This window comes from Anarhichas minor, unplaced genomic scaffold (assembly GCF_050575085.1).
Source record: "Anarhichas minor isolate MPS153535 unplaced genomic scaffold, ASM5057508v1 ptg000010l, whole genome shotgun sequence".
Lineage (NCBI taxonomy): Eukaryota > Metazoa > Chordata > Actinopteri > Perciformes > Anarhichadidae > Anarhichas > Anarhichas minor.
In genome coordinates, this window is record NW_027466456.1 from 3,147,138 (window position 1) to 3,172,831 (window position 25,694).

At 42.0% G+C, this 25,694-nt stretch overlaps 2 protein-coding genes across 4 annotated transcripts; one reads left to right on the forward strand and one right to left on the reverse strand.

Moving 5' to 3' along the window:
• Window positions 1-8,686: 8,686 nt before the first annotated feature.
• On the reverse strand, window positions 8,687-14,454 carry LOC142946388 (mitochondrial coenzyme A transporter SLC25A42-like). Of its 2 annotated transcripts, none has more exons than XM_076087572.1 (8): window positions 14,210-14,454; window positions 13,575-13,711; window positions 12,121-12,232; window positions 11,877-11,902; window positions 11,098-11,264; window positions 10,777-10,893; window positions 10,429-10,580; window positions 8,687-9,808 (listed from the first exon to the last, which is right to left on the reverse strand). In XM_076087572.1, exons 2-8 carry the CDS (start codon window positions 13,659-13,661, stop codon window positions 9,483-9,485), a joined length of 987 nt encoding a protein of 328 aa, XP_075943687.1. In that variant the 5' UTR covers window positions 13,662-13,711; window positions 14,210-14,454; the 3' UTR covers window positions 8,687-9,482. The 2 variants fall into 2 exon arrangements, with proteins under 2 accessions (XP_075943687.1, XP_075943686.1); XM_076087571.1 differs by having other exon boundaries at window positions 14,084-14,453.
• Window positions 14,455-15,034: 580 nt separating this feature from the next.
• Window positions 15,035-24,217, forward strand: mau2 (MAU2 sister chromatid cohesion factor). 2 transcript variants are annotated; one of them, XM_076087574.1, is made up of 18 exons: window positions 15,035-15,307; window positions 15,630-15,713; window positions 15,859-15,954; window positions 16,213-16,307; window positions 17,226-17,253; window positions 17,361-17,516; window positions 17,599-17,745; window positions 18,256-18,346; window positions 18,491-18,594; window positions 18,734-18,811; window positions 19,415-19,480; window positions 19,623-19,715; window positions 20,173-20,222; window positions 20,354-20,431; window positions 20,528-20,639; window positions 21,686-21,776; window positions 21,922-22,049; window positions 22,961-24,217. In XM_076087574.1, the coding sequence occupies exons 1-18, from the start codon at window positions 15,074-15,076 to the stop codon at window positions 23,033-23,035; spliced, it is 1,806 nt and encodes a 601-aa protein (XP_075943689.1). In that variant the 5' UTR covers window positions 15,035-15,073; the 3' UTR covers window positions 23,036-24,217. The 2 variants fall into 2 exon arrangements, with proteins under 2 accessions (XP_075943689.1, XP_075943688.1); XM_076087573.1 differs by having other exon boundaries at window positions 15,036-15,307; window positions 19,623-19,706.
• The last annotated feature ends 1,477 nt before the right edge of the window (window positions 24,218-25,694 follow it).

Genomic DNA, 25,694 nt, shown 5'->3' on the forward strand with positions numbered 1-25,694 from the left:
ACAAATTCATACTATCTTTTTCATAGTTAATGAACTCGTTTATTAACGAATGATTGCAGAATCCTGAAAGTGTTGCCCTGATATGATATATATTTTCAATAAAGTTGAACGATATGTGCAATGAACATTTGTCTCAGTTCTTTTTTTTCTTCTTCTATTTGATTCTTGTTTCTATATTCAAATGTCAGTAATGTTGGTTTTGTTGCTGAGATTATAAAGCAGCTGAAACTTACAGTTGCAGGATAACTTTGGTGATATTTTATATGTATATAGTGTCGATGTCACGGAGCCTATTTTTTCCACTACCAATATGTAATTTCCTTTAGTAAACGTTGGTTTGTATGCTGAGAGGATGGTGCACGTTTGTGAACTTATGAAGTTTGAGAAACATATTCATCTAATGTGTTCAGTATTTCTTCTCACACACGTTTTGTGTAGCTAAATCAGGTCAGGACCACTAAATACCTGACCTGCCTGACCCTTTAAGAACTGTCTTTGTGGGTCATTTTCCTGCAGTAATATTTCAAAGTATAGTTGTAAAGAAGGGAGTGTTTCCTTGTTTTTCTACTTTACTAACAATAATTATGTTTAGTTTATGCCTCTTGAGCGGAACATTTGATTCATATCTCTTGTCAAAGTGTGTTTGACGATCAATTGTCTCCAAACGATGGGAGATTGATGCCACCTGAGTTAAAGTGGCACTAATTTAGAGATCCTCCCTGATTGACAGGATATAAAAGGTCTCGGAAGACAGCAAACTGATTGGGCTGTCCCCCCCCCCCCCAATCCCACCCCACCCCACTAAATTTGCTTTTCTGGAATATCAAAGCCTGCACACTACTAACCGTCCTCAAGTAACAGTCATCAAATCCACGAAAAGACCAAAACCAACGATGGATTGACATCTACCATCAAGAATTTCCTGTCTATCCAATCCAATCCTCTATCCAATCCTCTATCCGAAGGCACAGATATTCCTCTGTGCCTTCGGCTTCATTGTTGTCAATTCTTTTGTTTAAACACATTGTCATTGGACTGGGGGACATTTCCCATCATTACAATGAACATGGGCATTATGGGTTTATTTGAAGTCGATCCCTCATACTGTCTAAGAGCTGCAAATACTCTAAATATGTATTAGTTGGCTACTGAAAGTAGTCCCTAAAAAATACAGCATTTATTCCTGTTGAAATGAAACTGCAGCACCCAGCTGTTTTAGCAATTTTGTTTGCCTTTTAAAAAAAAGTGAAACTATATATTTGACGATCCCTGTTCAGTGTGAACCAATGGGCTTTGGGCTGAGAGCCACAGAAGTCAGAGCATTAAGAGATGATCTATGTTGGTTTTGTAGACAATAACAATAATACAGAAATATTGCCGGCCATTGTCGCTTCTCGTATCATCTAAGATGTGGAATGAGAAGCTGTGGGAGCTGTGCTCTCTTGGATTACTCTGATTATTCCAGCAGTGGCTGAAGGGTTGGAAGGGGAACAGTTAAACCTAGTGGCCTAAATCTGTGGTGTCAATTAGGTGCCTTTGTGTGTGAGCAGCAGGGGTGTTGAAGCGAGTTGCTGGACCTGAAGGAAACTCTGAACAATGATACACATTCATAACCACACACACACACACACACACACACACACACACACACACACACACACACACGGCTCCTATGTTTTGTGGGGATCACACCTCCTTTTGTTTTCCCCCAGCAGCCAGTAGAGGCGATGCCCCAGTGCCCCCAGTGTGCTCCACTGCTCTGGCTGAAATGGTCTCCCTGCTCCCCTCTGTCCAACACCCCCCTTCTCTCGCCCCAACCACACTGTCCCCTCGCTCTCTCCGGGTTCCTCGGCCTCCCCCTGACTGGTCCTGACCTGAAAATTAGGGCCAGGCAAGCCTCCCCGGCCAGGCCGGCATAAAAGGCTGCTGTGTGTGTGCGTGTGTGTGTGTGTTTGCGTGTGTGCATCATGGCCCTGAAAGAAAGTAGGAGATTATCCCATTCTGTGTGTCCAGTCACCAGTGCAGTATTGACCACAGTGGGCCACCCAGGGAGCGTCCAGCCAGCCGTGAGATGGCCTGATATACATGCTTACTGGCCATGCTAGATTCCCCCACTCTCACCGGGGAGAAGGCCAAACCCTACAGGGTGGACGCTTTCCAAAGACACTGGAGTCTGTACGCGCACTGACCCACCCCTCCATACACAGGGACACACACACACACACACACACACACACACACACATTTCAGAGTAGCCTCTGTACAGTGAAAGACATTGCCATCAGGTCGTTTTCTGTGTCCTGTGAGGCGAGGCGGAGGTCATTGGGAAGGTGGAAAACCTCTTTAATGGTGGGAATGATACCATAACACCTATAGATAGAGTTACGGATCATGTCACATGCAGTCTGTGTACAGCGGACAACTCTGACAGCGAGGCCTGGTGGTAAAAGACCTGCGTGAAACATTGTTAGCTTGTGTCGAAAGATAAAATTACATGTGTCTCTCTCTTTATTCTTATTTTTTTTTAGTTCTTACTCATCTATATTTCTTCTCGTTGTTTCATGTTTAATATGTCCGTATAACATCCTTCTGATGAATTTCCCTGTTTTTCACTGTTCTACATATACTTATCTTTACCGCTTGAAACACAGTAAATAAAACACATTCATATTTTAGATTTTGTGATTTAAACTTCCAGGCTTTCACCTCACAGATAAATGATTACAAACACACTCTCAGAGTTTATTGAAACTCTTTCTGACCTATCCACCACACTGGTTTGTAACAGCTCCCGTTAGTAATAAAAGCCGCCCATTGTTGGCCTTAACAAACCCTCAGGGGTCAACTAATTGTCTTTTAATTGCTCAGCTGTTTGTTTGTGGATGGAGAGTCTCTAACATCCTGCAACACAAAGGCCTTTAACAGCAGGACGGAGCTGCATAAAGCTCACTAGCAGTAAAAACAAAAAAGAGAATTTATGGAGAGGAGTGTGTTTCTTTTTACTGCATGTAAACTACAATTAATGAGTTATTCTTGTCTCACAAGAGAGCAGTGAAGATAATGTAATTTATCCTTTCATTGTTTTGATTTGCTTTACCGCGACAAGATAAATGTGTTGGAATAAACAGGCTGGAATAAAACAACAGGGTTTCATTTCAAATGTGCAATTTGTATTACATGAACAAAGTTAGAATAATGCACATCATGTTATTACTGTGATGCGAAGAATAAAAACATTTCCCAACATTTTGCTGTAATAAATGTCGGCCTTTTTGTTCTCATTATTCTACACACACACTCTCTGATGGGTTGAATTTGCTCTCGAGGCAAATTGCATAAATGGCACAGGAAGCGAGAAAGATGTAAGTAATTAGAAAGAGAAGAAGAAACAAATCAGCCAAGCACAATGAATGATTTCTTTTTTTTACCACAATAAACAAATGTGCTCATTGGTCCTGATGAATAAAAACTATTGAGTTCAAATTACACTTCGGTCAACAGATTTCAGATATTGTGCAATTATATTTCTAATTGTTTATACACTGTAATTTGGTCAAATTGGGTTAATTAATAGTATCTGAACTGTCCACCATAACAGAGAAAGAGGACACCAGTGTTGTATTATCTTTTATAATAACATCTACACAAACGCTGCAAGAATACACTACACTATACAATAATGATTAACAAGAGAACATTAAACCCACGGTAATATATAGCATTTACATAACAACGGTAATTAAATCTATTTATTTTACAATTACATTACATTCATTTATGTAATACTGACTCAGTATGAGTTCATCAAGGCAATGAGCTTAAATGGCCGGTCAGTGTTGCATGCGGGCAATAATAGTAACGAGCAAAACGACCGGAGCCAGAGCTGTTTGATAAAAAAAGAAACAGCTTGTGTGTGTCTCCAATGAGCACATGTGATTTAAAAAAAAGTGTATTATGTGCAGAACATCTTTTTTAACATTGCTAAAGGTAAGCATGTGAAGTGAGTTGATGTGTTGTTGTTTTACTTCGTATTCATGCATAAATATCTGAGGAATTTGAGTCCACAGAGTTCCGCTGTGGCCCACTGATGTGCCATCCCAGCATGCAACCGCACAAAATAAAATTCTTATGTAAGCGTTCTAATTTCAGACCCCAATGACTTAATGTTCTCACGCTCACGTGTCATGAGAGGCTGACTTCAGAATCGTGTTGATGTGGCGTTGGAATGTAAAGGAAAGCAAAGATTTAAGAGACGGGAAAAAAACCCGAAATGAAACCTGCAGGTTCACAGTTCTGATTTTGGTGAATTTAAAAAGAGAAGTTATTGAAATGATCTGCCAGTAGCTGTTTTAATTTGAAGCTCTGTGTAGCTAAATGTGTGTGTGTGTGTGTGTGTGTGTGTGTGTGTGTGTGTGTGTGTGTGTGTGTGTGTGTGTGTGTGTGTGTGCAGGGATCGTCTCCTTGGCTCCCCTGAACTTGGTAGCCCCCCAGACACCTCATAAAATCTGTAGGCTCAGCCCACGGTGCACACAGAGGAGCAAGGTTAGGGGGTTTTGCAAAAAAGGGGTTATGGTGGAGTCAGGACATGGGATGAGAGGGAGGGGGAGTGTGTGTGTGTGTGTGGGGGGGGGGGGGGGGGGGGGGGGGGTCTGCTGCTTGAATAAAAGTCCGAGAACTTGGAGCCTAGTTTGTCATGCTAACTGCAGAGATGCCATTGAGTGTGGACACAGGGAGCAGAAGGTTCACAGGACCCCGGCCCATTCTCATGCAAAGTCTGTCTCCTTCTCCCCCCCGTCCCGTCCCGTCCCGTCCCTCCGTCCCCCCAGCCTTTTACTCCTGCAGGAGAAATACATGCATGTTTATAAACGGGCACACACTCATTCACTGAGGCCATAGAGTGCCCCTTTCTTTATGTGTGCTCGGTCTGCGAACATGGGGCGAGGATGGAAAGAAACCCATTTGTGAAAACATATATGACGTGAAAATCGACAACTAACGCTGTCATCCTGCTGCTTTCCTGTACGAGAGGCTGTATACTTACACTTAACATGTCACATTTGAATTAACAACTCTCCCTTGAATTATAATGAAGCATTTTGAGTCTGCGGCATTGAGACAAGAGAAAGGAAGGAGAATGAAGTCAGAGGCATACTTACTATATCATCATAATTAGTTATGAGGGAGGAATGCAGCAGAGCTCGCATTAACAGCCATCTTCTCTTCCTTTGACCTTGACACTACCCTGACAGGCACTGGCATAAAACTGATCTAATTTCATGACTGATTGTGAAAAATAATTTTTGCACTGCACATACTCCAACCAGCACAAATCCTATTTAAATTTCTATTTTAGCATCTGCACTAAATCAGCCTCTCTCTCCCTGACTCTCACTCCTCGCTTGCTCGCTCGTCTCCACCTCTCATGAGTCTCACCTGATCCAGAGATCGGGATGAGGGGGGGGGGGAGCTACATTTCATTTAGTGTGGAATCTGTTCAAATGCCAAGTGGTGAAAATGTCAGCTGCAATACAAGCACACCCACACCTATATGCATTTACTCTCTATAAATGCAAACACTCCATGCAAATGAATGTGTTGCCCCCCCTCCGGGCTCCAAACAGTGAGGACAAGCGCATACTGAGTGTGAGTGTGTGTGTGTGCGTGTGTGTGTGTGTGTGTGTGTGCCTGGATTTATGTGCTCAGATTTATGCGCCCTATAGTTTCACAACCAGGGATTGAAGGAGTCTCTCTGTGTGTGTGTGTGTGTGTGAGAGAGAAAATGTGTGTTTGTGCCCCCTCATCTGCACTTGGAGCAGCCGTTTGCAGCCCGCATTTGATTGAGTGAAGGCCAACGCAGCCTGAACACTCCCTCTAATGGAAGAGTGGAGCCCAGCAGCTCAGTAATGCACTGACCCCGGAGCTTTTACAACGCTGCCAGCCGATAAGTGGCAATATGCTGGATCTTATAAAATTAACAGGACTGAGCTATGGGGAGAGGGAGCTGCGAGGTTGTGCGGCAGGGAGAGGATGACGTCCCTGTAGCACTTGTAAATATCAGCATGCATGCATGGAGAGGGATTATAGCTCTTCTTGACTGAGTTTTATAGTCACGGCCACGTGATTTGTTTTTTTTGCTTTTTTGCTTTTCTAAGGCGAGTTTACGGGGAAACGTTTACAGGCCTGTTTATGTTTGATAAAATGCCTCTCAAGGCTTCTTTATTTTTTTTACGCCAGTGAATTTATGCAGTGGAGCCAGGTGCTTGAGAAGCTGGCCTTCAAAGTGAAGGATCCCAGCCAGTGTGGCGTTTGCAGGGCACCACAGGGGTGTGAACACGTGTGTGTGTGTGTGTGTGTGTGTGTGTGTGTGTGTGTGTGTGTGTGTGTGTGTGTGTGTGTGTGTGTGTGTGTGTGAATGCATTTGTGTACTATACATTCCCTCCTCAGACTCCCGGGGTGTGACATCCCCGGTATAAGCTCAAAGTCAAACAGCAGCTATGCCTGCTTGTGCATCTGAACAGAAACAGAACGAGCTGTGAAAACACATGCAAAATGATATTACAGCCGAGGCCGCCGTCTCACCGCATCCGGGTCTGATTTAGATGTGAGAGAGGCTTTATTCCTGCGTGCCCCCCAGAGTAACCTCCTCACCTTTCTCACACAGGATCCGGCCGGGTTGGTGTGTGCTGGGAACGCTGTATTTGTGTGCATTTTGGCCCATATATTGTGCATTTGTGTGTGTGAACAGCTATTGTCTGCCAGTGCTCCAGCAGGGGGCTTCAAAGTGAATTATTCATGCGAGATTTGAATACATGCAAATGGTCCACTCCCCTCTCCTGGCACAGATCCAGGTTACCTATAGCAACGGCGCCTTCAAGAAGCATCTTCTCCCCACCCCTCCTCCTCCTCCTCCTCCTCCTCCTCCTCCTGCTTCTCTCAGGCACCCGCCCTCCGACCATGTTATCCACCCAGTGGCATTGTTTCGAATGTTGCAATACCAGGCTGGGTGGCTGCACACCGTCGGGTGGCAGAATATCCCATAATTCATAGTCAAGGTCATACGGGCAGGAGAGGATGAGAGATGGAGGGATGGAGGACGGACAGATGGGCAGAGTTCCTTCCTTCCAGCTGCTCAGACGTGAAGTTCAGGAGACGACTTGTAAAGAAAGGGCAACGATCTCAGGTGGTGAACGATGCGACGGAGCCGGAACACACTCACCTCCTATTCAGATTTAGTCACAGCTCATGCGCACTAACCAGTGCAGCAAAAACAGGATGAGCACGGAAAAAGGATATGACCCATGAATGCAGCACACCGTTACTCAAATACCTGATTTATTTTATTTGAAGCAGTTATCAGGATGTCACGAGTAAATAAAAATGTTTTAAATAGTAAGTGTAAGTGCAGTATTAAGTAAAGTTTCATGCAAAAAGTATTAGTATTAAGTAATTCTGATATTAAGATTTGGGTAGATGTGTGCATCAGTCTTTAATCTATCTGATGGAAGGGTAAAAAAGACAATGTTATTTACGTCCTAAATGTGTGTGATTAAAATCATTTTAGTTTTCTCATGTTTACCAAAAAAAATTTTGGGGTATTTGTTTGGTCTGTTTTTTAAATAAATTGCTTTGTAGTAGACTCCATATAAACAACACAAAAATGAAAATATCATTCAAAGAAGGATTGCATGCATGAGTTCTTCATTTCTTTACATTTCTTTAAAAACAAATTATAATTCTTTCAGTTTCACTGTGATCATCATTTTGACATCTACGTATAAAACATGCATGTAAACAACACATTACATACATTATTTATGCAATGTTTCCCTGTGTGATTTCCCTCTGCAGTGTTTTGTGGTGTGAATTCACAAATGTATGTGTTACAATATTTTGCTTCGTAGCATTGACACATGAAGACCTCCAGTAAGAGACGGTTTGCACGGAACGTTTGAGTGAAATAAAACAATACCGTAAAAATAAGAGTAAGAGCGTCTCAGGGAGCGGAGGGCGGGTCAAGTTCAGGCCACTGAGGTGATCAGAGCCGAACTAACCTCCATGATGGACCAGGACGCACAGAGACGAGGGGCCACTCAATGCTGCCATCTACTGGAAGTAAAGGGATATGTGGTCTCACACACACCCGTGGGTCAGGTGTGATTCATCAAATGATACTGTATTTATGCTGTCATTTTACATTATGTATTATATATTGGATGTAATCACTTAACAGTTTAAGTTTATCTTAAATATCACCGTCTTTGAGGGAAATAAGTGTAAAAAGCAACCTGTCATTGATAGAATGGTTATGTAATTAAGACCACGTGACAATGCAAATAAAAGTCACTGATCATAACATTACAAATTGAAGATCTTTGTGCTTTCAGTACAATATCATTGTAACCATTCCTACCTCAAATTAAGAGCAGTTTTTAATATCGCTGATGGTGTAGTTAGCTTTGCTTATCACATGACGCCCTCAAGTGGACAAAAGGACTCATTGCTCACAGCTGTGAAAGGAAATACTGTAGATTTCAAATGTACATCAGCAGTGAAAGTCAAGTCATTCACAGGAAACGTAGAATTGATCGAAGTGCTTTGGCCATTTTTAAACATTTTCAGGCAAACAACTCCTTAAAGTGTCTGCTGCACAACAATGACATCTTAATAATATGCACATAAAACAAACTCTTGTTGTGTATATATAGATTTATTTGTCATACATTTGATTTGAGCTTATTAGACATATTAATACAATACAACGCCTCCTCACTGCAGGACGGACAGTGAAAGTGTGCAGTCATGCTGACATGATCACCCTCCTGCAATCCATCGCCTGGTTAATCTCAAACCCACAGCGGCACCGTCGTATAACTAGAGATGAAAACAAAACATATTGCATAATCGCCGTTTCATTATAAATCACACCCTTGCATAATCAGGCTCATTTCAAACGATCAAAAGGAAAACAAAGCAACTTGATTCAAATTAAAATAAAATTTCTCACCAAATTAAAAGCAATAAAACTCAAGTTCTCTCTTGTAGGTCTAGTAAAGTGCAAGCATTATCTTATTAACACGACACAAAGTGCTCCATATTGTCCATCGAGAACTAATCTTTTCTCGATCCACTGTTGCTCTGTTCATCACTTTCGCCCCGACGGCAACGTGATTTCAAAACAAAGTCGTGATTGTGTGAACAACGATTTAAAGACTTTTCCCGGCCTCCTCTCGCGCTCCTTCTCCGTTAGTGAATCCCGACTGTGCGTTTACGTAAGTGTGAGGAACTGTGTTTCTTTGTGCACAACAGATCTCCGGTCCTCCGGTCTGAAAGAACAGGAGTGTGCAGCTGGACGGCCCCTCATTGCTGCCATGTGACAGGGTTAACCACCTCCGCCCCTCATTGCTGCCATGTGACAGGGTTAACCACCTCCCTCACAGTCAGTCTGAGCTCTTTTTTCTCGCTTTTCTTGCCCCAAATGGGCCTCAGTGGGCGAAGTAGCCCATCTGATGCAGTTTGAGCAGAAGGCTGTGCGTGATGTCAAACGTGCTGAGGCTGATTCCCACGGCGATGGGCCCTTTAATCCAGTTCATGCTCAGGCCTTTGTATAGTCCACGTACGACTCCCTCCTGCGCTACGATCTCACGCATGGTCCCCAGAATTGTGCCGTACGACCAGCCGGTGACGCCGGCCGTTTGCATGCGGCGACGCACCACGTCCAGAGGGTACGAGGCGGACTGTCCAATGAGGCCAGCGCAGGCCCCAAAAGCCAAGCGCTCAAGGGGGTACGGCTGGGGTCGCTTAGTCTTTTCTACAGCGGGGGGGAGAAAACACAAAGGAAGAAAGAGTTCAACATCTGAATGACACATTTTTCATTCTTCAAATCGAAAATGGCACTTTACTATAATATGAATGTAACGTATTGAAGACAGTGAAGGACCATTATGCAGGATTTAGCGGGATCTGTTTGCAGAAAGCTTTGTTTTCACGAGTGTATCATCAACTGAAACTAAGAACTGTTATGTTTTCATTATCTTACAATGAGCCCTTCTTATCTACATAGGGAGCGGGTCCTCTTCTGCAGAGTTTGCTATGTTGCATCGCCATGTTTCTACAGTAGCTACTGACTCTAGAGAGGGCCTTCAGTGTTTTCATGTTACCTGAAGTTTGTGAAGCTGCGGTAATGTGAGGAGCAGAGTGCTAGACTGTTGTATCGCCAAACACCGCCTGATTTCTGTTGCCGCTAAGGCAATGTTATGTTGTGTTAGTGCTGATAGATACCACGGCTTTACCACCGTTTTGCACTCGGAAGCTCACATTGGAAAGGGCTTAGTGGAGGGGTATTCAGCTGATTGCAATCTACAACCGCACCACTAGATTGCCACTAAATCCCCCACTGTCCCTTTAAAAGAGAAGTAAAACGATCGGTACCTGTGTGCAGCTTCTTGAGGGTCTCGTATGTGAAGAATGTGATCCCTGCATATGGAATGACACCCATGATAGTGGGAGTGAAGCCTCTGTAAAGGGTCCTGACGCCCTCCTCTTGGGAGATCCGCACAAAGACGTGCATGATGTTGCTGTACCTGTCCCAAGAAAAAGCACCAGGCAAGACATCGTTTACCAATTCCTTTATGAGAGGAATTATAGGACATTGAGTGACATTTTAGACCATTTTATTGTAGTGGTAAGGCAATAATGGGACCAATACACACAAGAGACCCCTCGGTACAGGGGTAGTGGGTGTGATGGGACTCTCACAATCAGGGGATGGGTGCTTACATTTCTCTGGCTGTGACTGCCATCCTGGCTCGCACCATGTCCAGAGGATAGGTGAGCATTGCGGCGGTGGTGCCGGCCAGAGAGCCAGCCAGGAAGCGTTGGAAAGGAGGCAGAGCTCTGAAACAAACAACACAATAATCTGTAGTAAATAATAATAAAAACATTTAAAAACATTCTGAATGCATGCTAAAACCGACAATAACAACATGTTGATAACAAACATTATTACGCCGCTAGCATGGCTAACAACTTATCCAACATGTTTTATCTTAAAATACATGAATAAAATCCCTGCTACTTAAAGACAAAGGCTCTACTCACTTCCCCTGGTAGCCGTAGTAGCCCCCCAGTAGTTTTTTGTACTGGTCATGAGAGCAGAACTGGATGGCAGCGTAGGGCATGACCCTCACCATGGTGGCAGAGTTCCCCCTCCACAGGCTGAGCAGCCCGTCCTTCATGTAAGAGCAGTAGATGAGCCTGAAGGCCTCCTGGTGGTGATGGATACGTTGGGTTAGGAGCACAGACAGACGCCCTTCATGTCTTCCACATCTAATAAACTTGATGTGTTCAAAGTGCACAATGAGCTGTAGTCTTCAGGAGTTAATGTGTGTGACTGTGACATAAAGGCTTATAAAGTAATACGAGAGCAAAGATCTACCAGATACATCCCAGAGCTCCCACTAGGGTTGTTTTTGATATTTCTTTGATTGATTTAATAATTGTTCAATATATAAAATGTCAAAAAGACAAACATTCTCCATCTTATTAGGTGCCAAACGTGACATATTTTGTCTGTTTTGTTTGTTTTCTCTGTCACAAAAACTACTTGATTTAGAATAAGGCTGAACAATTTTGAAATTTCGATATGACTTACAATATTAGAGAGAATGATAATTTTTACTATATTATTCATATTAGAATCTGTAACCACCAAATGAGTGTTTTTTTATTTATTTATACTTGATAAATAACAAGCAATAAATCAATTATTTAAATTGTCACAGATTCATTTCCAGCATTAATACATTACGCCTTTCAACTCTGTCCCGCCAGTGTAGCTACATATTAGAATACATCACTGACTGATTTGCTGAACTCACCTTAGCTGAGAATCTGTTGGTGGACACTGTGGAGCAACAAGAAACACAGTGGAGCTCAGGGTTAAAGAACAGAACGCACGGGCTAAACATCTACTAAGAGGATTAGCAATGAGGTAAGAACACTTACAACAGTCAGTGAAAACAGAAAAACAGTGGTTGCATTATCAGTGCACAGCAGCCTGTGTTCTGCACTAGATTCTATATTTGGAAAGAGATCTTTGTGTGTATGGAGTGTTGTTCTTGCCTTGGAAAATGATCTTGGTCCGATCCAGAGGTGCTATGACTGTTTTGGCTATTGCTCCAGCGAATGCCCCACACAGCAGGGAGTCCAGCACCGTCCATCTGGGCCTCAAGTCCTGTTGGGACACACAGCATGTCATTGCTTTAGAAGACATTGTTGTCACATTATAAGACTAGTAACAACTAAGAGCAAAACACTGATATCGTCACGACCCGACGCTGGTTGGTGTGGACAGAGACAGGCAGTTTAATCGTTTATCTTATCATTCGGTGGCTCTTTTATCCTCACAAACATTTAACAGGGACGTCATGCGCTTATCAGCCCAAACACTCCTGTGTGTTTCACTCAGTAAAGTTACTGGCACAGGAAAATCTGCACGTGGATTAGAGCCGGAGTGACTCAACTGTTATGACAGAATCACAAGAGATAACACCAACCGGTGCGCCGCTGAAGCAGAGCAGTTTGTGTGAACTTCTTCTGCTGGAAGGGACAGTTGAACCCAATAAGCAAATCAGAGCGACTGATAAGAAGAGCATTTGGCACGAATAAACAAACACATTTCACAACTTAAACCACAGGAGGGATGACACAGTTTTTGGATTTCACTCATCTACACGTTTAAGAAGGTTTTAAATACTATAGTTTATCATATATATCAAAAGAGATGCAAAATGATGGAGTTAAAGTATTATGTAGTATGTGCACACGTATTTAATAAAGTCTGATTCTGATATAATCAATTTGTAGCTACAAAGGCTGTCTGGGGTCAATTGTTGCCAACTTTATTGGACATTTTAAAATGAAAAAGTTGTATTATTTAGTATATTTGTGTCTTTTTATTTATATATATATATTGTCAAGTATACTGACACACCGTGACCCTGTGACACTACTGTAAACATCTGTCATGATTGTCCTTATTCAATACTGCAGACAGTGTCTCTTTGTAAACTGAGGCCAGACTTAGATCAGCTGTCACCGCCCGGCTAATTCCAGCGATGCACCGGTTGAGTTGTGTGTTGGGACAGAGAACCGGGACGTCTCTACGTCACACCGGCTCCATTACAATGATAAGAGCCTGACAGTTACACAGGTTGGTTTGGTTGTGGGGGAGAAATCACAATAGGATAATGGAACAACTAAAAAAATAGTGCCCTTTAAAAAGGGATTTGTGTTTAGATCTGCGACGATTAATCGATTAGTTTTCAACTATTAAATGAATTGCCAACTATTTTGATAATCCCTTTATCGGTTTGTGTAATTTTTTAAAGAATTTATTTTTTTAAATTCTCTGATTCCAACTTCTTAAGTAAAACACTTAAGATTTATAAATTCCCATGCAGCTTTTGTAAAGAAGGTCAAGCATACTGTAGTTCATAACTCGTCCATGTATCACCAGCTGCTCTATTATGTCATGTATCGTGCCATGAGTATGAAGAGAAACAACGCTCACTCACTTCTGCTTGGCTGGAGGGGGGCAGAGCCAGCCCGGTGGCCTCGGACACTGGCAGGGGGCTCTGATGGTCGCTCACACGGGGGGCCATGTGTGCCCTTCACGGATCACCAAGGCGGTCGGACACTCAGTAAAAACCCACTGAGGAGGAATTAAAAGAATATGGAGGAGCACTTCAAAAAAAAATGAAAAGACGGAACAACAAGCCGCCATGACACAAACTGCCTCAGTTAAACACAACAGCCTGGCTTGTAAACACAATCTCTGCTGTGCAATACGATTACTTCCAGCACGTAAAGCAAACAAAGCGTCTACATGTATCAATCACCAATGTTGCATGTTATCCTAAACTACTGGGCGCTGATAAAAGAACAACGCAATGTCAGTGACCACACCTGAAGTAAATAAAACTGCGAATCAGAGTTAATGAAAAAATGAACAAACAGGCACAATGAATCGTTATTGCAGTTAAATCTAGATATTCATCGAGGACTTCATGCCGCATTTAGTTACCTTCGTTTGTGTTTAAAAGGACCCCGTGTTTACAAGTCTGACGCCACTCTGCCCCTGCAGATTCTTGCACACATTTCTTGTTTGCTCGCTGGAGCTGTGCTGTTCAGACTAGTCGCATTTACTAACTTGTGCGTTCCGCCGCCTGCACGTCTTGTCTCTTTTTTCCCCCTCCACGTTGTCGTCACGTTGTTAAAGACAGGTGTCGCGCTGCGGCAGACTGTGTTGTATATTTATAGATGAAGCGCTGCGAGGAATTCCTGCCGCTGCCTGGTTCTGCGCACAAGATTATTTGAGCTTTTCAACGGTTTAAAAAAAATTAAACTGGGCCAGTGTTTTGGACTACAAAACCCATGAACGAATCCCGTTGGTCGGATGAAATCTCGCGAGTTTATCTAAAACATTGGGTTGCCAGTTCTGTTCATATCTAAGTTAAACTGTGTTCAGTCGATGCTGTTGCCAGAATATTTTGAGTTTAGGAGCATTTCAACTCAAACAACTAAGTTAATTACGGTTATGACTAGTCAGTTAACCCTATGATTAGTTTCAAGAATGATCAATTTCAGAGGTTTGATTTACTGACTGGACATGAACATTTAAAAAGTACTTTTAATGTGAATATCTTCCATATAGTTAGTTGAGATTCAGCATTCGTGTATTGTAGGTTTTGCACTCAAAAAAATGAAAAATCATATATGTATCAATTAAACAGAATGAAGTAAGAGTAGCATATCCCACAAAATGGAAATTATTCAAAACACCAGTGTATTATGACCAAATTTGTTGCAGCCCTTGAGGAATTTGGATCACTTGTACTTTGTTTTTTTATTTTTATGTTTTGTAAATATAGAAATAGAAAGTATTAAATTAAATGTTAACTAAAAAGTGATGGATTTGGGGGTTTAAACACTCTGGTTATGGGTTCTACGTGACCGAACCTGGCAACCCGGGATTCTGGCCATAGCGCTGAAAAACTTGTTGTTGTCGGGGAAAATGGCGTCAAACGTTGAGGCCCCGGAGCGCTGGTACCTCGCCCTTCTCGGCTTTGCGGAGCATTTCCGAACCTCCAGTCCGCCCAAAATCCGGCTCTGTGTGCACTGTCTACAGGCGGTGTTTCAGTTCAAGCCGCCGCAGAGGATCGAGGCCCGGACGCATCTTCAGCTGGGCTCGGTCCTCTACCACCACACCAAGAACAGCGAGCTGGCCCGCAGCCACCTGGAGAAAGCGGTGAGGGACGTTCGATTCAGGAAAGAGCGGGGATGCAGCGGAGAAGCGGGACGGGGTGTAGGCCGCGGGCAGCAAAACACAGAGAATGGCGGAAATCTTTACATAGCTGTCAATTCGGGAAGGTTAAATGTGTGAAGAAGTTACAATTTTAGATTTCTTAAGTGTTTTTTTGTGAAATATTCGTCCCGGGCCGGCCGCTTCCGTCCTTTCACTGATGTTAGCCAAAATAAGCCGCTGTATGGGATTATTATTGGTTCATAAAGATAGCAAACAAACACCGACAATATAACGCCGCTAACGTTTGCTATCTCTTGTTTTGCAGTGGTTCATATCTCAACAAGTCCCTCAGTTTGAAGATGTCAAATTTGAAGCCGCCAGCATTTTGTCAGAACTCTTCTGCCAACAGGTAAATTACATTGAAGTAACATACATTCATCACTTCTTACCACGACGTGAAATTGACATTGTATTATGATGCTACGTGCAGGATAGGGTATGCATAGTTTGTTTTTAAATGATTGATTATTGATCATTTTGAATCAATTGTCTAGAATTTGGTGGACTCTGCAAAACCCCTCCTGCGCAAGGCCATCCAGATCTCACAACAAACTCCGTACTGGCACTGCAGGTTGTTGTTCCAGTTGGCGGTATGTATCGGAGCGACAGCATTGAACAGGGGTCACATTGTTGCACTCACAGAGTCATTTTCGGACACAGGTCCAACATAGTTTGAGTTGAACATGAGAACACATGTGCAGCAGCCAATTCGGGTGCTTAGTCCCTGTGCTGTTTGCTCACACTTGTACTTTGTATGTTTTTAATTGGATTTTTTTGTTTTGTTGCAAGAGTACAGCCTTTGTGACCAAATAGCAAAAAGACAGGAATGTTCTTATTGCTTCTTTCAGCAACTTCATACACTGGAGAAAGACTTGGTGTCAGCATGTGACCTGCTGGGGGTCGGAGCCGAGTACGCCCGAGTGGTGGGGTCAGAATATACCAGGTACATGTCCCACAATCCTCTGGTTGACTGCATATTTAAGGCTTTCAGTGGTTAGCAGCTGACATTTATTTATATTGAGATTAAAATCTCTATTATGAGTCCTAGCCGAGACCGTGTCAAATATCACCATCCAACACGTAACAAGACATGAAATAGCAGCTTTAAATCATTTTAAATGATATAACATCCTACTATGAGGTATAAGGATCAATGATGGGTCCTGAAGTTAGAATTAGTGACGTATTACAGGGACGAGTGATCCAGTGGGTCAAGTTAAGACAAGGTGGAGGGTGTGACAAACCTGTGAATAAATAGTGCCAACAAAATCAAAAGTGTTTTCTCGATGCCATGAAAAACAGGGACACACACAAAACCCAGTGTGAATTTGACTTTCTTTTCGAGATGATCAATATGGTGTTTAATGTTTAGACTGAATAGAGACACCTTTTAAGAGTAAGGGTTAGAACATTTTGTTCGCACAGGAAATTCCGGTTAATTACTCACACAAAAACAAAATATTTGTAGACGAAGGACACGTATGAGTAATTTATCCGTCTCAATCACTGCACCCTGACTGATTCACTGCCCTCTAGGGTTTGCCACATTGTTCACCTGTCAAATCCCGTAATACCATTTCAAAGAACATAATTTCCTTGTTCCTCATCTTCATCGAAGATAAAATGTTGCTCTTGTGTCGTGATAATGTCGTGATAATGGCACCCTTCACTGGTGCTCGACACGGTTCAACCGGTTCTGAGTACATTTTAACACGCCTTCGCGCTGGAGCATTCTTTGCTCCCAAAACAACTGTGGCACAAAGTGCTGATTCATGATATATGAAAGATTGATTGATTGATTGATTGATTGATTGTGAGAACTGACTGGTGAAAAAGCTGACTTTGTGTTTTTGCTTTCTAGGGCACTGTTTCTCCTCAGTAAAGGAATGGTGAGTCATCTGCTCTCCTTCACTTGTTTATGCTATTTGTACTGTTACACCATGACAGTATAAACAAGGATAGGTTTTAATTATGCCGATTTTCTTTTTACCCATAGTTGCTGCTAATGGAGAGGAAGCTCGGGGAGGTGCATCCTCTGCTCACACTGTGCGGAACTATTGTAGAAAACTGGCAGGGAAACCCGATCCAGAAGGAGTCCCTGAGGGTCTTCTTCCTGGTCCTACAGGTCACACACTACCTGGATGCTGGACAGGTAGGAAAACCAGTACCTCTAAAGTGGGACGGACTTGTTTCTGAGGGTTTAAATGACTGTTTATTCGTTCGTGTCTCTCCAGGTGAAGAGTGTGAAGCCGTGTCTGAAGCAGCTGCAGCAGTGCATCCAGACCATTTCTACACTCCACGACGATGAGATTCTGCCCAGCAACCCAGCGGACCTCTTCCACTGGCTACCCAAGGAGCACATGTGTGTCCTCGTGTATTTGGTAATGCCACTTCTCTTTCTTTGAATCCTCCAATCTGGTCATCTCTAAATTTTAGTTTGAGTGATTTTAGGTCATGCAGCCAAGTACCCTCCCTACAACAACAATAACAGAAAACACTTCCTGGGCATGTAACTGGATTTTTTTTTAACACTCTTCTATTATATTCGTGCTTTTATCCTCTTGAAGGATGCACACTGTCGTGGGCGGGAGAGGTTGGATGTCCTCCGAGGCCTTTGGAAATACATCTCACTTACTACAATAAGAATGAGTGCATTTTGAATATAGAGAATAAAAAGACAACACGATGAAGTGTTCTCGTTATTCATTTAGGTTGCTTCTAAGATGCATCTGATAACTTTGTAATTAAAAGACAAACTAATATCACTAAAACAACAATGACACAGTTGTTATCCTTCTGGATAGCTTGACACAACTGCAGTGTCGCAACATGCTCGGCATTTTTAGGAATTGGTTCACGTTGCTTAATATCTCCTCCTTGTCATTCTGCAGGTGACGGTCATGCACTCCATGCAAGCGGGCTACCTGGAGAAAGCTCAGAAGTACACAGATAAGGCTCTTATGCAGCTAGAGAAACTAAAAAGTGAGTCACCCAACGTGTTGCTGTGCTTCTCTAAAACAGATTTAAACCATATTAAAGGGAACTGTGCTTTTTAAACTGTAAAAATAAGTCATTTTTCCACCACTTGTTTGTGTATGATTTTAAATGTTTATCTCCATGTGTCAGTGTTGGACTGCAGCCCCATCCTCTCTACCTTTCAAGTCATTCTACTGGAGCACATCATCATGTGTAGGCTCGTCACGGGCCACAAGGCCACCGCATTACAAGAGGTACATTGTTTCTGTCGTGTTCGATACGTGGCGGTGTGAAAAGATATGCAGTCCAGCAGCTTTATTTTGTAGCATGTCGCAAGAAAAGCAAACGCTCGAACGAGAATGTGAAAGTGAACGTTGTGTTCTGTCCGTCCAGATCTCACAGGTGTGTCAGCTGTGCCAACAGTCGCCCAGGTTATTCACCAACCACGCTGCTCAGCTCCACACGCTATTAGTGAGTATCCTTCACAACCTACGTCAACGTGCGTGTGTGTGTGTGTGTGTGTGTGTGTGTGTGGGGGGGGGGGGTTACTAGTGCAAGGCCAGAAAAAAACTAAAAGTTTCAGATCAAATTCTAGTAAAATAAGTTAATAATGTCCACTGAACACAAATCAAGACATCGTCAGCGGTCAAGTGTCTTTAATTTTCTATTACAATAAAAAGTTTTGTAATTTTCGAGTCATCCCTCATTTATATTTCAGGATTTCAAGTTTAAAAAAATAGCTCTTCTCATTTAAAATACGGTCGCCTTAAAAAAATCTAATTTTTAAAGAGTCTTTTAAAAAGAGAATTTTACAGTAGACATGCAAATAATGAACGTAGGTACGGGATGTTGGAATATTGTTTTTATTACATTTTTGTTATTGGATGGATAGATTTAGATTTATTTCAAACATGTAACTGTAGGTGTGTGTGTGTGTGTACAAACATTGTGGACTTCTATGAGAAATAATCAGCAGTTCTACATTCCAAAAGCTCTCTTGTTCCTTCAGAAGGAAGGATTTCTTTTCCTTGTGTTGTTATAAATGGTCGATCTGTTCCTCTTGTTATATCTCAGGGTCTGTACTGTATCTCGGTGAACTGTATGGATAACGCGGAGGCCCAGTTTACCACAGCCTTGCGGGTGAGTACGTGATGAATGAATCTCTCCTCGGATGATGTCAGTAGTTTGTTCTTCCCTCCCGTTCACTCGCCTTACTTCTCTCTTCCTCTACTCTGCGGTAGCCGCTCTCTCCTCTTATGTCAAAGATGTCGTTGTGTTTCAGCTCACCACACACCAGGAACTGTGGACATACATCGTAACCAACTTGGCCAGTGTCTACATAAGGGAGGGGAACCGACACCAGGAGGTCAGTGAAGTAATAACGGGTCACTTCTTTAAACTACAACAATGTATTGCGACTTCTACAAAGAAGTGGTTAGTATTCATTACCTCATGTTTGTGATGTAGAAACAGTTTTCTCATTACATAGTTTGTCCACCAGAGATCGCTTATGAGTACATTTTTCACCTCTAAAATGTCCTACTCAGCACAATACTATGAAGTGATCCATGTCTTCTTTAGTCGGTGGATTATAATTTTAGTCTTATTTTGAAATAAAGGAAACATGAGTTTCTTTTAATAATGACGAATACCCAACCAACTCTGGTTCATTGCTTGCTTAGTACAGTTATCAAATTTGAATTTGCCACGTCGGTGCTGATGGTGCAGGATGACAATCGTCAGAACTGTCCGATCAATCATGTTTACTCCTCTTGGTTTGTGTAACGTCAGTGTGAACACCCTTAAATGTATTTCCTGTTTCTCTTCTTCAGTTGTACAGCCTCCTAGAGAGAATAAACCCAGACCATAACTTCCCAGTAGGGTAAGAGGCATACGGTTTTTACAGTTTGTGTGTATACTTGTGTATATAACGCAGCACAATACATTGAATCAATGCATTTTGTTTAAACTGGTTCAGATGATTAAATATACGATCTTTGTTTTGGGATCCAGCTCTCACTGCCTCCGTGCTGCAGCCTTCTACATCAGAGGACTCCTGTCCTTCTTTCAAGGACGCTACAACGAGGCCAAGTATGTCAGATCTTAAATGGCTAAATGCAGTCACGCCTACACAGCCGCCCTGCGTCTGTACATATTTATATAAATGCACATCTTGTTGTCCTGCAGACGCTTCCTGAGGGAAACCCTGAAGATGTCTAATGCTGAGGATCTGAACAGACTGACTGCCTGCTCCCTGGTTCTGCTGGGACACATCTTCTACGTGCTGGGCAACCACAGAGTAAGACCAACGAGTACATGACAGACTAGCCGAATGCTCACACAAACTTTGATTGGTGTTGGAACAACTAGGTCACCCGACCAGAACCTTTCTGTCTTTTCTTTACCTGAATCAAGATAAGAAAACCCTGTTCTAATGTTCCGGTTCTTGTTCACCCCAACAATGTTCCATGAGCAGCTCGGGCTTCATTTGTCAAACAGTTTATACGTTTTGCAAAAATTTATTTGGTTTATAAAACTCTGCGCAAACAATTTCTATAATAAATCCCAATGAACTTGAAGATATTTTTCTGATTCCGTGCCTCATGTCCTGCTTTATTAGATCCTACAATCAACCTTAAATTAACTTTTATGTGGCGTCTGATGGTGAGTACAGATATGCACATAAATCAGCTCGTTCTTTAGCAGCAGTAAATGAAGCCAGCTCAGGTTAGCTGACTCGTCGAGACATTCAGACGTTTTCAGACGTTCACAGTTGAGGTGCTGAAGCCTGTTGTGGTGCACTGCAGGTAATTCAACCCTTCCATTTTTGTGCTCATGTAAGATGACAAAGCAAAAATCATTTCTATGAAGCCACTAGATATAGATCCAAAATACTGTAGTTATAGATGTACTAATTCAATATAAAGAATTTAATTTAAAACAAGGGATACCACTTTCATACTAAAACATACTCAACAAAACAAATTATTTTTTCTACAGTAGCTAATTTGAAGCCACAATTAAAAATTATTTATTATTTTCTGTGCATGAATTATTAATTGGGGAGGACAGGTGACGGTTTTATGCTCATGAGTGATCCAAAATGCCCCTTGCTCTGTCGGATGCGATGGCATTCACACACAAGTCACATACAAGCCTTTTAATGCCCACGGGAAAGGCTAATTTGCATAGCAGCCATTTTGGCATGTCATTGCATTGTGAACACAGGTGTAATTAATCAAATGAATTATGGTCTTATTCTATTGAGTGTTTGACAGTCATGCCAGTCATGGCTTCCATCCATCTTGATTTCTAAAAAAAAAAAGTTCCTCTTTTGTCTTTTAGGAAAGCAACAACATGGTGGTACCTGCCATGCAGTTGGCCAGCAAGATCCCCGACATGTCTGTTCAGCTCTGGTCTTCGGCACTGTTGAAAGGTACATAATTACATTTTCCCCTTTATAAAGTCCATAAGTTATGTTGTTAGATTTTTCTACTTATTACACGGGCTTCACAGCGCTTTTAATACCTGACTCTTCCATCACAAAGCTGTGGTTGAATGACTGAATGCTGTGCTTGCAGACTTGAACAAGGCCCTCGGGAACACCATGGATGCCCATGAAGCGGCCCAGATGCACCAGAACTTCTCCCAGCAGCTGCTGCAGGACCACATCGCCGCCTGCAGCCTCCCCGAGCATAACCTCATCAGTGTACGTGAAACGGATTAACGTGGTCCTGAACGTTCACATGTCATTACTCTTCATCAGCACTTTTTAATACCGATATCAAAAAATGTAATTCCGATACCACCACGATACTTTTTCTGATACTTTGTGTGAATGAAAACCTCACAGCCGAATTAGTAGAACTATGTTCAGCTCATTTCTCTCCTATATGTAAAATGTATTGTTGTGTGAACATTCTCTTTTCTTGAAATGACAGTTCATTGTGTAAACAGAGGTTTTAGTTAATTGTAAAAGCGATCAAAAATAACTCACTTAAACACTCATTCTGCCACAACACCAACTTCTGTTCTCAAATGTAACACTTTATGGTTTCTTTACATGTTTATCAGTCACTTTTTGACGACCTCATTAACCTCTCTTCACATCGGCATAATTAGATCCACAGCACTTACGAAAACACGTCACTTTTAAAGCTGGTTGCTGAGAAGCATTGTAGCACTTTAAAAGGCGACTTTCTTTTTAAAGGAGTCTGGCGCAGTGCTCACTCCATATGAAGTGCACGGGGGGGCTTCACTAAATGACTTCCAGCAGACATAACGGAGAACAACGAGGGCAAAACAGCATCACGTTCTCTGGTGTAGCTCAGCTAAAAACACAGACTCCGTCAGCACGTTGGTGTGTTGTTCACTCCCGAGCCTGTTTGTAAACGGCTCTGACAAAGATTAACACGAGAGCAGAAGATATAAATGATTGTGTGACATTTTAGCAGCGGCACACGAATATATGAGAAGCACTGTTTTTGGAACACATGTTGAAACGTTTCTGATTTCGCTTGTAGTGGAAGGCAGGTCTTCTCTTCACTTGTTTCTATTTCCTGCATCTAAGTTTTGCAGTGCTGAGATTTATTTTTCTTTCTGTCTGTTTCTTTTTTTCAGTGGACCGATGGCCCTCCTCCTGTCCAGATCCAAGCCCAGAACGGCCCGACCACCAGCCTTGCAAGCCTGCTATGAGAAAACCCGTCGGTCTCGCCCGCGGCGGAAGCTGGTACATTATCACGAGCGACAGACGCCTAACAAACTGCTATCGGACCGCTGTAGCTGAGATTTGAGAGGATTTTAACAGGTCACAGAGTTCAGGCCTTCACTTTATTAGTTTCTCAAGATTGCTTCCTGATTGTCTATCACTTCTTTAATTGTTGTAAAGCAATTACAACTACTGTCGTGCATGTATTTCACACTTTCTGATGGCATGGATGCAGGGCAGGGTCTTGACTCTGGATGAGAGTAGAGAAGGACACATAGCGACGTATAAACGGGCTTCTTTGCCTCGGATAAAGCGGACCCTTCTCTACGGTCGCCAAGCTTCTCTTCCATTTGTTGGAGAAAAAAAGGAGGGGCTAGATAAAGGGGAGGGCAGTAAAGAAATGTAGAAGAAATTAATTTATTCATGTCGATATTTTTGTATCTGTTGGTAAATATTTTACATCTTGCCTTTTTTGTATGGATCCTGTTTTTTCTTTTTTGTTTTTTTTCATGCATGGAAGTTACTGATGAGGACTCCCTGTACAATAGTTTGGGTTGGTAACAATAAGTTCTTGGTCGATCATTTTTTTGCACAAAATCCATATTCGAAAGAATAGTCATCTTGTAATATATTTTCACACATTAATCAGTTGAAAAATGTCACGATACAAATTGGCAGCGAACATTGCATTGGGTGAGTTCGCCTGTGGACCGAAATACTTCTCTGTTGGGTCTGTTGGAGAGCGGTGTTTAAATACTTGTGAGTTTTATATCATTTGGTGGCTGCCAGGTTTGCCACGTACCCTTTTAGAAGCAACACAACTGATGTATTTTTCCATAATATACGAATTCCCTGCCGATGTATTCATTTTTACAAATCAGTTTTAGACTTTTGGAGCTTACGGTAATCTTCAGATATTCAAAAAAGCAAATTTATTTTATTTTGTTATATTTTCATTTGTCTCGATAGTTCTACTAAAAGGTTTCTTTACAGTATGTTTGTATAGATTTGCCACTCGTTGAACCTTTATTGTACAGTGACATTTTATAAAGGCGATTTAGTAAAGTGTGAAATGTATTTTTAGCTATCCTGTGTAGAAATCTCAATGCTTGGTATTTAAGGCACTCTGTAAGGACACAGTTTAAGCTTGAGTACTAGCCATATTCTATCCAATGCCTATGTTTTTAATGCTTACATTGTTTTCAATAATTTTCCAATAAAAATATGATTGAAAAAATTGTAGTTTACTGATTTAAATATCGAGGTTGTTGACGGTTTTTAAGCAAATCGGTTGTACAGCAATACAGTGAGTTAGTGGCGATCATGTGTTTTAAGTTACCTGTAGGTGGTGCTAGAGTTTTTTAATGCGTTAACATGGATGCAGTTGTACTGTTAACATCCTTTCTTCTAGACAAAGTATACACAAATCTTAATTTTAGGGCAAAATGCTGAAGTGTGTGTATTTCACTTTATGTATTTTAGCTACGAACAACCTGGTATTCCTAGGAGAAACATTTGCATGCTACGTAAACACTACGTGCCTAGAAGGTACCACCACAACAATCATACTGTATGATTATCAGTCAAACCAAATTCATGAGTTGATGCTTTTCAACAAGAGTTGTCATTTATTTGTATTTTTAAAAAGCTAGCTCACATTGAAGTTATGGAACTCTCTTCATTGTGTTTGTGATGCTTGATTCACTCAAAAAATATTCAACAAACTAATATAAATAAGTGGAAATGCAAAGGAAATGATCTGATATGTGCCCACTCGGGAGTAGATTTAACACGCTGTTTGAGGCGTGTGTGGGACATTACAATAAGTCTACACTCTTTTATGCTTTGTGCTAACTAGGAACCAGTGTTGAGTTATCCCAGCTGACAAGGACTTGTGTGCCCATAGTGTTAGAGCTACAGACTCACTGATCTTCTGCAACATCACTTCCCTGCCTCAAACCCCGACCTCCACAACCCAGGTGGTACACTGCAATTCAGAGGTGATTATTAGCGAGGCAGTCTGAGCAGATCTGCAATTAGCCAGGAAACATTGGGGGGGGGCTCTCGGCTAGCGAGGATAACCACAGGAATTCCCACACCAGCACCAGATCCCAAGCCAGAAGTGTCCCTGCATGGTGAGCTAATTATGTGGTCTGGAGATGTCACATGATGCGCCCCTGTGTCTGAGTGTACTTCAGGGGCAAACTGACCAGGTAGCCCCAGAGGACAACAATGTACCTCAGAGACGGATAGTGTCTCTCAGTCTAGTTTAGCACTGGACTCTTAACAGCAAAAGTAGTATTTATAGTATCCATTGATCCTGAAGCTGCTACAGGGTCCTCTGGGGTCGCAGAAAGATCCACGGAAATGTCCACTTTGCAACCATAGTTCTGTTCTGCCTCAACTGCCATCCCATGTACAATGCAGAACCTCAAGATATATAAAGTATTGCATGATGAAAAGTACACATATGCCATATAACATACTATCATGGTAATAAACTATATGAATAATGCAAAATGTAAGTTAACAGAGGATTATATGGGTTTTAAAGCACCTAGATAAAGGAACTCTCATAGGTGTGACTGACTGTGATAAGTCATAGAAAGTAAAACTTCTACAAGAATATAAGGGTCAAATTTGAAT